A 12,668-nucleotide genomic window follows, 5' to 3' on the forward strand; every position below is an offset into this window, starting at 1 on the left:
GATGATTTTAATGTTTCTTGCCGTGGTAAGAACATGCATACGATTGAGAGGCAAATGCAACTGTGTTTAAATAAAATTCAAAAATGGTGTCTAGAAAATGGCTTTAAATTTTCCAAATCTAAAACTAACTGTATTCATTTTTGCAGAAAATATAAACCTCACAAAGACCCGGAACTAATATTAGATAACAACCCCATTAAAGTTGTAAAAGAAGCGAAATTTTTGGGTATAATTTTCGATCATCATTTAACCTTTTTACCACATATCAAATACTTAAAGAATAAATGTCTGAAAGCCCTAGATTTGTTAAAAGTTGTCTCTAATTCCAAGTGGGGAGGGGATCAGAAAACCCTCCTCCAACTATACAGAGCTCTTGTACGCTCAAAACTTGATTACGGCTCCCTCATCTATGGTGGGGCTTGTAAGAGCAATTTAAAAGTATTAGACACCATTCATCACCAAGGCCTGAGACTTTGTCTTGGAGCTTTCCGTACTTCACCTCTTCACAGTTTGTATGTGGAGGCTGATAAGCCATCCCTTCAACACCGACGCATTAAATTATCTTTACAGTATATATCTAAATTACGTTCTACTGAATACAATCCAGCATATGACTGTGTTTTTAATCCTCTGTACATTAATCTATACAATAAGAAGCCATCTCTTATTCCACCCCTTGGAATAAGGATACAATCTGTTGTTTCTGCTGCCCAAATCAATCTTGAAACCATAGCCCCCACTCGGCTGTTCACTTCTCCACCATGGCAGTTAGTGAAGCCCGAGGTAGACCTAACATTAAGTAAACTAAAGAAATCCGACACAAATCAATTAATTTATCAACAGCAATATAATGAATTACGAAGCACGTATGATACTCATAAATCTATATTTACAGATGGATCCAAGGATGGTGATGCTGTTGCCAGCGCCACCGTCATTGGATCCAGAACTATCTCAACCAGATTACCAGATAACTGTTCTATCTTCACAGCAGAAGCACATGCTATTTTAACGGCTCTAAAATACATCAACAGCCAAACTAAACATAAACAGTTCATTATTTTTTCAGACTCTCTTTCTTGCATTCAAGCTATTAAAAACATGTCTTCCACGCATCCACTTTTAATGGAAATTGTTGAATTGTTTAATGAGCTTGCTACTGGACAATGCGACATCATTTTCTGTTGGTTACCAAGCCATGTTGGAATCACTGGTAATACAATGGCCGATGCTGCAGCTAAAGCAGCACTCAACAAATCTGTGACACCACTTCTGCTTCCATACAGCGATTATAAACCTGTAATAAGAAACTACATCAGAGATATAATGCAGCAGAAGTGGGACACCCAAGTAGGTATTAATAAATTACATGCTGTAAAACCAACCATCGGTTACACCTACTTGGGTTGTCAGTCCAGATTTGAAGAGGTCATTGTACGACGATGTCGTATTGGCCACTCGCGATACACACATGAATATTTGTTAAAAGGTGAAGATCCTCCGTTTTGTATCCCTTGTGATGAGAGAACCACGGTCAAGCATGTCCTGCTTGACTGTATTGATTTTTCCATCACAAGGGATAAGTATTTCAAAGTTTCATCGTTAAAGGATCTTTTTAATCAGATTAATTCTCATTTAATTCTTGGTTTTTTAAAAGAAATAGAATTGCTTGATAAATTTTGATATGTACATGTACTGTAAAAAGTATGTGATTTTAATTTGGTAGAATGACGTAATAACTGAGATTGTTAGTGGCTGTACCTTCAAAGGGGGTTGAAGTAACGTAAAATAATTGTCCCCCTGAGAAGGTATGTAAGTCCCATTTCATTCAAAGTATTTTTCATTTTCCATGTTTTTAATCGTAGAATTCTTGTTGTTTTTAAATGTTTTGGCTTAAACTTGCCGACAATCACCAGTAGCCAGAGGGATGGTGTAAATCCTGCTGGGTTACCATGTAGGTAGCAGAAGTATCGTAAGTCCCCATGGTACCTAGTATGGTGACCTACCTTTGGTTATTGGTGATCTATAGCCCATTTTTATTGTGTACTGTTCTGAATTGTTCTTAATTTTATCATGATATGCTAGTTTTAAATCTGTGATAGTCTAGTGTTTTTACTGTCCTTTGTCGACAGATTTTAATGTCTCTATGTATTAATATATAACTTGATTTAGTCACCATATGGCTGAAATATTGCCGCTGTGACTTAAAATATTAACTCACTCACTCACTCGAGCTCAAATGTGTTTTTTTTCAGCAAACTCGGTTTGGTTTGGTTGGTTTGTTGTTAAACGCCGCACTCAGCAATATTCCAGCTATATGACGGCGGTCTGTAAATAATCGAGTCTGAACCAGACAATCCAGTGATTAATATCATGAGCATCGATCCAAGCAATTGGGATCGATGACATGCATCAACCAAGTCAGAGAGCCTGACCACCCGATCCCGTTAGTCGCCTTTTACGACAAGCATAGTCACCTTTTACGGCAAGCATGGGTTGCTGGACACCTATTCTACCCCGGAATCGTCACGGGTCGAGCAAACTCGGAACTAACCGTTTATTTATAGCATCACGACACAAGGCAAGAACAAGTGTACAAAAACTGTTTTTGTTATTTCCCACACATGAAGTTCAATTTGCCGGGCATTCCAGTTATCTCTTATAAAGCGTGTGGATGGCATCATTAATTAGGATTGTGTTCTAGGAGTGTTACCTCTTTTACCTGCAACTGTTATGAACATGCAAGTCGTCTAAAGCGACGCGGCGTTAGACTAAACTCACTCACTCTTGCGATTATGGGATTACAAAGACCCCAAACAGCCATATTATGTGAGAACAGAATGTCAGTACATATACTATTATAACTCCCATCAGCAATAGGGTAAGTATTTGATTAAACGTATAACATAGCTTGCATTTACCGTTGATATCATTGACGTTGTTGAAGCAAGACTATGACAAGCGGACTTCAATACCGTTTAGCGAGACACCGAAACACAAATATCGTTTACTGGTACCCCAGTAGTCTTCGATAGGCATTTCGAAGTTTGAAGAATACGAAGACGTGAAACTTTGATTGACAGTAACTTATTTATTGTTCGTAACGATATGTCTGAACAAGTTAGGATTATTACGATAACAATATGACGAGGAAGCCTATGGGATAAATGGCAGATAAGACAATTAAGTCCAATGAAAGTAGAGTGATGAGGCTGGGTGTGATTAAAAAAAGCGTTGAAAGATTAAAACAATAAGACAACAAAGGTCCATTTGCGGGTAGTGATTGCTCATAGCATAGTAGATGAAACCAGAAGTTTTGATGGAGTCGGGTCAATGTAAGGGAGGTAACTGGCTTTTCTTCCTGCATCGGTAGATGGCGCTAGTATAGAATTAACAATCATGGTTTTCACATCAGAAGAGGTTTTAACTAGCTGAATCATGAAATCGGAGGATTTATAAAAAAGATAAACTACATTTGTCTCCAGGTAATCCATATATGGTTAATTGGGAGCCCTAACTTTGTTTTTAGACTATCACAAACGCCACTCTTGATGTTACTCTTTCCTAAATCAAAATTACAAAATGGAAGGTCAAGGTCGATTTAGTATGCCCAATTTCGCACAATGTCTTCATGCCATCTTGGGATAAAAATTATAAAATTTACCAGTTTTACGAAAGGTATGTAAATATATGTGTTCGTCTTTGTTGTTTTAGTCATATATATTTCAAACTGCGGTTAATGTTATGAAAAAAAGCGGCACAGCGTTTGTGAAGAGTGACAATAACTCGTCCCCAAATTGCACCTGAAAAGACAAGCTGTTACTACTGTCACATTCAACAAAGCCAAATTATTATTTAATCATGCTTGCATATGTCCATTATGGTTCTCGAGGGGTCTTGATAACGCCATAAAATGCATAACAACACGCTGAGTCAGACAGTTGCATATTCACTTCTAAATCAGGCTATCATTTATTTGTGGATGGAATAGACCTATTCATAGTGATGCTCAAAAGATGTTTATGATGTAATTAATCTTGTATGATAGTTTATGCTGTTGATTATTTCACTAATCAAGTGCTGATTCATTCAAATGTTTATTTGTGGTTGTAAACAAATATTTCTTTTTGTCTTCTGTGTTAATTGGTAGTCATGGATGTATACTGTCGCATGGTGCTACTATTATCATGTAGCATAAAAATTTCAGTGAAGAATGTCATATTGTTCACCATGTTCACTGATTGATGATTCAACCTCTCAAATTATCACAAAGAGTTATTTAGAAAAATATTATACCTTTATGGACATGTTGCTGGCACATCATGTCAGACAGTTGTCGAATGGGATGGAGTCAGCCACTGATTGCATGTCTCAAGTTTTTTAACGGGAAACAACACTCCAAAACTTGAAAGTATTGAAATATGGATCGGCTTTTTCTTCGCAGATTCAAAATTTGCTTATTATGGACTATAATTTCGACTTGTTTGACTTGTGGTCGACGCTATTCTTGCTGCACTCTGCAAAGCGACATCTAGCAAAGAATGAGAAGCCGTATAGCATAACAAATGTGTACATTAAAGAGCTGCAGCCAAACTGACATGTGTTTTGTTCTTGATTAATACATGTATGACTTGAAAGGGTCAAACTATCGGTCAACATCATGTTATGTACAATTAAGAAATACATAGTATCCCTTCAGAGAATTCAGGTAAACGAACAGGTGATAACAAACTTGATCAATAAAAAATGTTAAATTCAGATAAATTATGACAAATCATGATGAACTTTTAAATTGTATTGTCTGTTCTGCTTGGCATTGTTTTATGTACAGAAATAAAGAATACGGAGTGTATTTTCTTGTAAACTAAGCCAGAAATATCAATCAGCATGATCAGCTGTCTGCACATTTTCTACCAATCTACCGGTGATTCAGTTAAAACTTACACAATAAATGTAACTTCAAAGAATTTTGAGGCAATGATCAGATGAATAGTGTCTGAAACTATTATTTTATCAGATATAAAATATTCCAACATCAAGTTATTTTAGTTGCAGTTTTTACTATATATAAAAAAATAATAATAACCATAAGTGTAGCACTTTGGAACAGCTGTTTGCTAATGCCGGATATGTTTTACGTGTGGAACAATTTGGTCAGTCACTGTTGAGGATGAATGAAGACAAAATGCAAATATCGTAATCACAACTGACAAAAGTTACACGTATAATATCAGGCAGTTACCATGTTCGAGGAATATATCCGCAGATAAAGGAACAATATCCCATACATCTGAAGCTGAACAAAGAAACTTATCTTTCCGCCATGTCAGAATGATGGGATCTGATTGGTCCACATGATCTTTCACGTGTATTTCTGAGAGTCAGAATAAATCCATTCTATTCCGCTTTGAAACAAAAAGCAACACGCTTTTTCCGATTCAATGATTGTCATGTGACAGGGCACAAGCTAACCTCCGCTCAATCGAACAGTGATTAATCAGTCAACATATTATCGGTTAACCCTTTGATCAATGTTATTATCATTAACTGAGCATCAAGTGAATGATGACAAAAACACCTGTGGAGGGTTAAACCATGAAACATGGATGACAAGAAGGGAGTAGTAATTGTTGTATTATATGCAATTTGCCAAAAAAAATAAGGGTTGTTGCTGTTGAGTATATGAACTGAATTTCATTGTAACAATACTAATGCTGACATGTATTTTCAGTATATCAAACTACATTAATGTACATGCACATTTACACACACAGATGAACTGGCAAGGTGAAAGGTTTTAGTAAGCATCATCCACTTAAATGCAAGGATTGAGGGGGATTCCCCCTCGCTGTCAACAAGGTTTTCCAGTTGGCCCCTCGCGGGTCAGAAGCCCAGTTTGTTGGGCCGCTGGCACTGATTGGTTTCTGGTAATTACGCTGGCTAATAAAGATGGTGTCGGCTAGACGACTGAAAGTAGGAATTTTGTTTCCCTTTAAGAGGTGAACATTTTTACCACACCTTTTCATGCTATCACACTTTATAATTTTTGGTAGATTTTTGGTGTTATATATACATGTATATATGGAATATTTTATATTTGGAGTTGGACTTGCACCTACAGTCACAAACTATTGTGTTGTTTTGTTATGAACATATCAATGTAATGATTTTGATTACAATGTGTTCAAGGTTTGATTTACTTTGTAATTTTATGAATGATGTGTGGAACTAATTTTGCATTATTACTGTATGTTGACAGGCCACTAGCTACTTGATTCCAAGAGACGTAAGTCATGGCCTTTCGGAACCAGCTAGACAGTATGACAGGCCTTGGGGGAGGGGGTGGCACTGGGGGTGGTGGAGGCAGCAGTGGAGGGGGAGGAGCACCAGGTTCACAGTCAGTATACTTGATTTTCCTTTTAGCACTGTAGATAGTTAGACAGTTCAGTGTTCATGCCATCAGTGATCAAGAATCCAAGCGATTGTATTTTGCCTCCTGGACCATTTGGAAACCATTGTGGTAGTGTGGTTTATTAAATGTCATGTCAAAATATGCATTTTATTGTATAGTGGTAGCATTTATTTATAAATGTTTTCATTGTGATCGAAATTTAATTGTGAAAAATAATAGGTGACTATTGTAATTAATTCAACAAATTGCAGAATCTGTGAAGATGGCATGAGCTCTGAATTAGTATACCATTCTTTAGAAGTAGGTAGATTCTTGTAGTTCTAGAACCTTTAACATGTTTTTTTTGTAATATTTGTGATAATATAACACTGTTATTTAATTTTGAGGAATTCTGCTTATTGACAGCTGCAAATAAGTTATTATGAACTTACGTTTTAAAAAAGAAAATAGGCAAACTAGTAGGAGTCTAGAAATCAACTGGTAATATTTCTGTGTGATATTAAAAAAAATAGATTATCGAGGCACATACTTGAACATTTGTGAAGAAATCGTTTGTGTATAAAATCATTACAACATGAGAATTAATTGTGACTAATACAATGCCTCCAATCTTTTGTTGGTGACAGAAGGTTTGGGGCTGATCCGTTGTCTTGGAATGCCCAGTAAGTAGCCAGTCCTTCGGTTGGTGCTAACCCCTGTTGACCGTAACTGTTTCCAACCAGCACGAGTGTTCCATCCTTTAGCTTGTTTAGATGTAACTGAATGGAACTGTTCCAGGAAGTACGATCTAAGAAGTGTTTCGCAACACCTTATCTGTGACAATGTGTTAAACTTGAATCTGTTTCAGTGCATGGTATTTGTAAATGCATGATATTCTAACAGGACCATTTGTTTGGTGTTTGTAACTGTTCATGTTCACAGTTGTGTTACCAGTTAGTTGAAAGTTTCCAATCTCTCATGTCATCTCCTGCCCTATCGACCATGAATGTGGATTAACCTGACATCAAAGTATAATATTAGAGAGAACCTTCCATACATTTACATTAATAATGTAATTTTGACAATAATTTCAGTGAGTCTTATTTCTAAGGTGGGGACATTCTCATCTCATCAAATTTATTATCTAATGCACTAGCCTTCATAGGGGCTTGCCGCTAATAGTTGTAATATTATTGATGCAAGGTAAGACAATATTTGTTCATTCTTCGTAGAATGGACATGAGTGGCCCAGTCGTCTAAGCATCTGCAATTCCCTGTGCAGAGTTGTGTCCCTTAGACACACTATAAACCTATGATCGTGGGTTTGAATCCCGGTTCACCCTGATTATGTTTCTAGGTTGGTCAGCACCATACCCGTGCTTGTGGGTTTCACCAAAGTGGTAAAGCCTGCATCACTTTGGGCTTTCCGCCCACAATAAACTGACATGCAGTGATATGACTATAACACTGTTAAAAGAGGCCTTAAACCCTACTCACTCACTCTTCAGACTTGGGAAGATCAGGGTTTGAATAGGTCTTCAGCAACCCATGCTTGCCGTAAAGGCGACTATGCTTGTCGCAAGAGGCGACTAACATGATCGGGTGGTCAGACTCGCTGACTTGGTTAATGCATGTTATTGTATCCCAATTGCATAGATCGATGCTCATCATGCTCATGATGTCAATCACTGAATTGTTTGGTCAGACTCGATTATTTACAGACCGCAACATATAGCTGGAATATTGCTGAGTGCAGCGTAAAACAACAAACAAACAAACAAACAATCACTCTTCATAGACTATAACAATGATTAGTAGTGCTTGGTGTATAGAGATGATAGACTGATGTGTCGTCCTTCAGTTAGTTTATCATGATTTCAGCCTATCCCTCCCCTCATTATAACCATTACCACCCTTGTAATACATTACTTTATTATTGAATAAAAATGTACTAAGTTTGTGAAGAAGAAACCCATGAGATAATTTTGTACATGATGTAAATGAAATGATGATGCAATGATAAGAATATTAACACAGGGAAGGCTTGTAAAACTACACGTACAATACGACTTGTTTGTTCAAGATCCAGACTAAACTGCCATCTCTACAGTCTCCATAACATCCTCACAACCTAACCAGATATCTCAGCAGCTGTACCAAACATTTGATTTCTTACCGTTACTTACCAGTTACATAGCAATGTTAGGATTTCCCTACCTCACTGAGAGTGTTCACCTTCATTATCACATCCGGTATCTCCGGTTATCTCCCCTTGGCCATAATCACTTGTCACTAACACTAGCATCTCTTGGATTAGTGGAATGAGTCAAAAGTACATTTTTATTTTGTCTTTGATTGGGATCAGGTTGTCATGTTGCTTGTATAGTATACAGGTTAGTGACCACAAGGAAAGGTCAGTCCTCAGTGGTTGTTTTACTGATTGTATGTCTTATATGGGGTAGACAGTAGGTTGGTATTATTACTATGTTGTAAGGGGCGGTCGGGTAGCCTAGTGGTTTAAGCGTTCGCTCGTCACACTGAAGACCCGGGTTCGATTCCCCACATGGGTACAATGTGTGAAGCCCATTTCTGGTGTCCCCCGGCGTGATATTGCTGGAATATTGCTAAAAGCGGTGTGAAACCATACTCACTCACTAACTACTATGGTGTAAAACTCCATTCACACAGGGATAATGTTTGTTGTTGTTTTTTGCCATATTCAACAATGTTAAAGCTGTTTCAGCAACCCATACTTGCCGTAAAAGGCGACTATGCTTGTTGTAAGAAGCGACTAATGGGATCGGGTGGTCAGGCTCGCTGACTTGGTTGATGCATGTCATCGTGTTCCAATTGTGTGGATTGATACTCATAATGTCATTCACTGGATTGTCTGGTCCAGATTATTTACAGACCACTGTCATATAGCTGGAATATTGCTGAGTGTGGCGTTAAACAACAAGAAAAACAAACAAAAGCCAAATTATTTGACATTCAACATATGCCAATGAAGAAGGTTTTACAGATGACATGGATGACCGACATATTGGTCTACCTGAACTGCTCTACATATCACATGACATAACACAACAGCGTGTTGGGGCTGGCTGTAGGCATGGTGTTACTCATTACTGGCTGTAGTCATGGTGTTACTCATTACTGGCTGTAGTCATGGTGTTACTTGTTACTGGCTGTAGTCATGGTTTTACTCATTACTGGCTGTAGTCATGGTGTTACTTGTTACTGGCTGTAGTCATGGTGTTACTCATTACTGGCTGTAGTCATGGTGTTACTTGTTAGTGTCTGTAGGCATGGTGTTACTCATTACTGGCTGTAGTCATGGTGTTACTCATTACTGGCTGTAGTCATGGTGTTACTTGTTACTGGCTGTAGTCATGGTGTTACTTGTTACTGGCTGTAGTCATGGTGTTACTTGTTACTGGCTGTAGTCATGGTGTTACTTGTTACTGGCTGTAGTCATGGTGTTACTTGTTACTGGCTGTAGTCATGGTGTTACTTGTTACTGGCTGTAGTCATGGTGTTACTTGTTAGTGTCTGTAGGCATGGTGTTACTCATTACTGGCTGTAGTCATGGTGTTACTCATTACTGGCTGTAGTCATGGTGTTACTTGTTACTGGGTGTAGTCATGGTGTTACTTGTTACTGGCTGTAGTCATGGTGTTACTTGTTACTGGCTGTAGTCATGGTGTTACTCATTACTGGCTGTAGGCATGGTGTTACTCATTACTAGCTGTAGTCATGGTGCTACTTGTTACTGGCTGTAGGCATGGTGTTACTTGTTACTGGCTGTAGTCATGGTGTTACTTGTTACTGGCTGTAGTCATGGTGTTACTCATTACTGGCTGTAGTCATGGTGGTACTTGTTACTGGCTGTAGTCATGGTGTTACTTGTTAGTGTCTGTAGTCATGGTGTTACTCATTACTGGCTGTAGTCATGGTGTTACTCATTACTGGCTGTAGTCATGGTGTTACTCATTACTGGCTGTAGTCATGGTGTTACTCATTACTGGCTGTAGTCATGGTGTTACTTGTTACTGGCTGTAGGCATGGTGTTACTTGTTACTGGCTGTAGTCATGGTGTTACTTGTTACTGGCTGTAGGCATGGTGTTACTTGTTACTGGCTGTAGTCATGGTGTTACTTGTTACTGGCTGTAGGCATGGTGTTACTTGTTACTGGCTGTAGTCATGGTGTTACTTGTTACTGGCTGTAGTCATGGTGTTACTTGTTACTGGCTGTAGGCATGGTGTTACTTGTTACTGGCTGTAGTCATGGTGTTACTCATTACTGGCTGTAGTCATGGTGTTACTCATTACTGGCTGTAGTCATGGTGTTACTCATTACTGGTTGTAGTCATGGTGTTACTTGTTACTGGCTGTAGTCATGGTGCTACTTGTTACTGGCTGTAGTCATGGTGTTACTTGTTAGTGTCTGTAGTCATGGTGTTAATCATTACTGGCTGTAGTCATGGTGTTACTTGTTACTGGCTGTAGTCATGGTGTTACTTGTTACTGGCTGTAGTCATGGTGTTACTTGTTAGTGTCTGTAGGCATGGTGTTACTTGTTACTGGCTGTAGTCATGGTGCTACTTGTTACTGGCTGTAGTCATGGTGTTACTTGTTACTGTCTGTAGGCATGGTGTTACTTGTTACTGGCTGTAGTCATGGTGCTATTTGTTACTGGCTGTAGTCATGGTGTTACTTGTTACTGGCTGTAGTCATGGTGATACTTGTTAGTGTCTGTAGGCATGGTGTTACTCATTACTGGCTGTAGTCATGGTGATACTTGTTACTGGCTGTAGTCATGGTGTTACTCATTACTGGCTGTAGGCATGGTGTTACTTGTTACTGGCTGTAGTCATGGTGCTACTTGTTACTGGCTGTAGTCATGGTGTTACTTGTTACTGGCTGTAGTCATGGTGATACTGGTTTGTAACCTACTGGCTGTTGTTATGGTGTTACTTGTTACTGGCTGTAGTCATGGTGTTACTTGTTACTGGCTGTAGTCATGGTTATCCTGGTTAGTAACCTACTGGCTGTAGTCATGGTGTTACTTGTTACTTGCTGTAGTCATGGTGATACTAGTTAGTAACTTACTGGTTGAAGTCATGGTGTTTCTTGTTACTGGCTGTAGTCATGGTGTTACTCATTACTGGCTGTAGTCATGGTGTTACTTGTTAGTGTCTGAAGGCATGGTGTTACTCATTATTGGCTGTAGTCATGGTGTTACTCATTACTGGCTGTAGTCATGGTGTTACTTGTTACTGGCTGTAGTCATGGTGTTACTTGTTACTGGCTGTAGTCATGGTGTTACTTGTTACTGGCTGTAGTCATGGTGTTAATCATTACTGGCTGTAGTCATGGTGTTACTTGTTACTGGTTGTAGTCATGGTGTTACTTGTTACTGGCTGTAGTCATGGTGTTACTACTTAGTAACCTACTGACTGTTATGGTGTTACTTGTTACTGGCTGTAGTCATGGTGTTACTTGTTACTGGCTGTAGTCATGGTGTTACTAGTTAGTAACCTACTGGCTGTAGTTATGGCAGGAGGTTGTGGCTCTCTGTAGACATTATGGAATGATACTGGCTGTAGTCATGTTGAAGAGTAGAGAGTGCTTCTGTCTGAGCCATTACTAACTGTAGTAGTAGTTTCTAGAGCTCATTTAATAATTTTGGCAGCAGCAATTGTGGTTGTGTTCAGTCACTCACATATATGCTGTCTTTGTACCAAGCTCCTAGCTATTGGTCATGCACACTTACACTACCAGGCTTTCGTATCGTTTTGTCTTGAAGCTTGGGTGTCATTAAATATTCACTGGGTTCAACTGAGCTTGTTGCTTTAACCTGTAGTTCATTGAAACTCAGCTAACATATTCATGTCTTTTCCAGGGCTACTTCTGTAATTGTCTGACATAGTCAATGTAAGATAGTGGACCATTTTATGTAAAGTTTATCATGTTTAAAGCTAGATTATTTGAAACAGTCATTGGTACTTAATTCATGAATATTCATGTAATATATTTGTGATTGATGAAATTGGTATTGTAATTCATTATTTCATATATAATCCAGCATTAGCATGATTAGAAATTGTCCTGTAGTCCTTGCCAAACTACTCAATAGTTAAGTCATCATACGGACTAGTAGAAATTAGGCATTTTTAAGGGTTTTGCTATATGTTATCGTTATAAGGACTAGTAGACCAAAACTGTTAGTTTTTACTGCTATAATCCATAAACATGGTCATGATTGCTGATGTA

At 38.4% G+C, this 12,668-nt stretch overlaps 1 protein-coding gene across 7 annotated transcripts in view; it reads left to right on the top strand.

Moving 5' to 3' along the window:
- The first annotated feature begins 3,365 nt into the window (after positions 1 to 3,365).
- Positions 3,366 to 12,668, top strand: part of LOC124116638 (CCR4-NOT transcription complex subunit 2-like) — a 33,771-nt gene continuing 24,468 nt past the window's right edge. For 3 of the 7 annotated variants that reach the window (XM_048380671.1, XM_048380672.1, XM_048380668.1), the window contains exons 1-3: positions 3,588 to 3,678; positions 6,260 to 6,397; positions 7,039 to 7,074. In XM_048380671.1, coding sequence (XP_048236628.1) covers positions 6,294 to 6,397; positions 7,039 to 7,074 — 140 coding nt within the window. In that variant the 5' untranslated portion in view covers positions 3,588 to 3,678; positions 6,260 to 6,293. Of the gene's footprint in view, positions 3,486 to 3,583; positions 3,679 to 6,259; positions 6,398 to 7,038; positions 7,075 to 12,668 lie in introns of those variants that run through there. The other 4 variants (XM_048380666.1, XM_048380669.1, XM_048380667.1 and 1 more) reach the window with 3 other exon arrangements.

This window comes from Haliotis rufescens, unplaced genomic scaffold (genome assembly GCF_023055435.1).
Source record: "Haliotis rufescens isolate VD_foot unplaced genomic scaffold, xgHalRufe1.0.p SCAF_32, whole genome shotgun sequence".
NCBI classification, from domain to species: domain Eukaryota; kingdom Metazoa; phylum Mollusca; class Gastropoda; order Lepetellida; family Haliotidae; genus Haliotis; species Haliotis rufescens.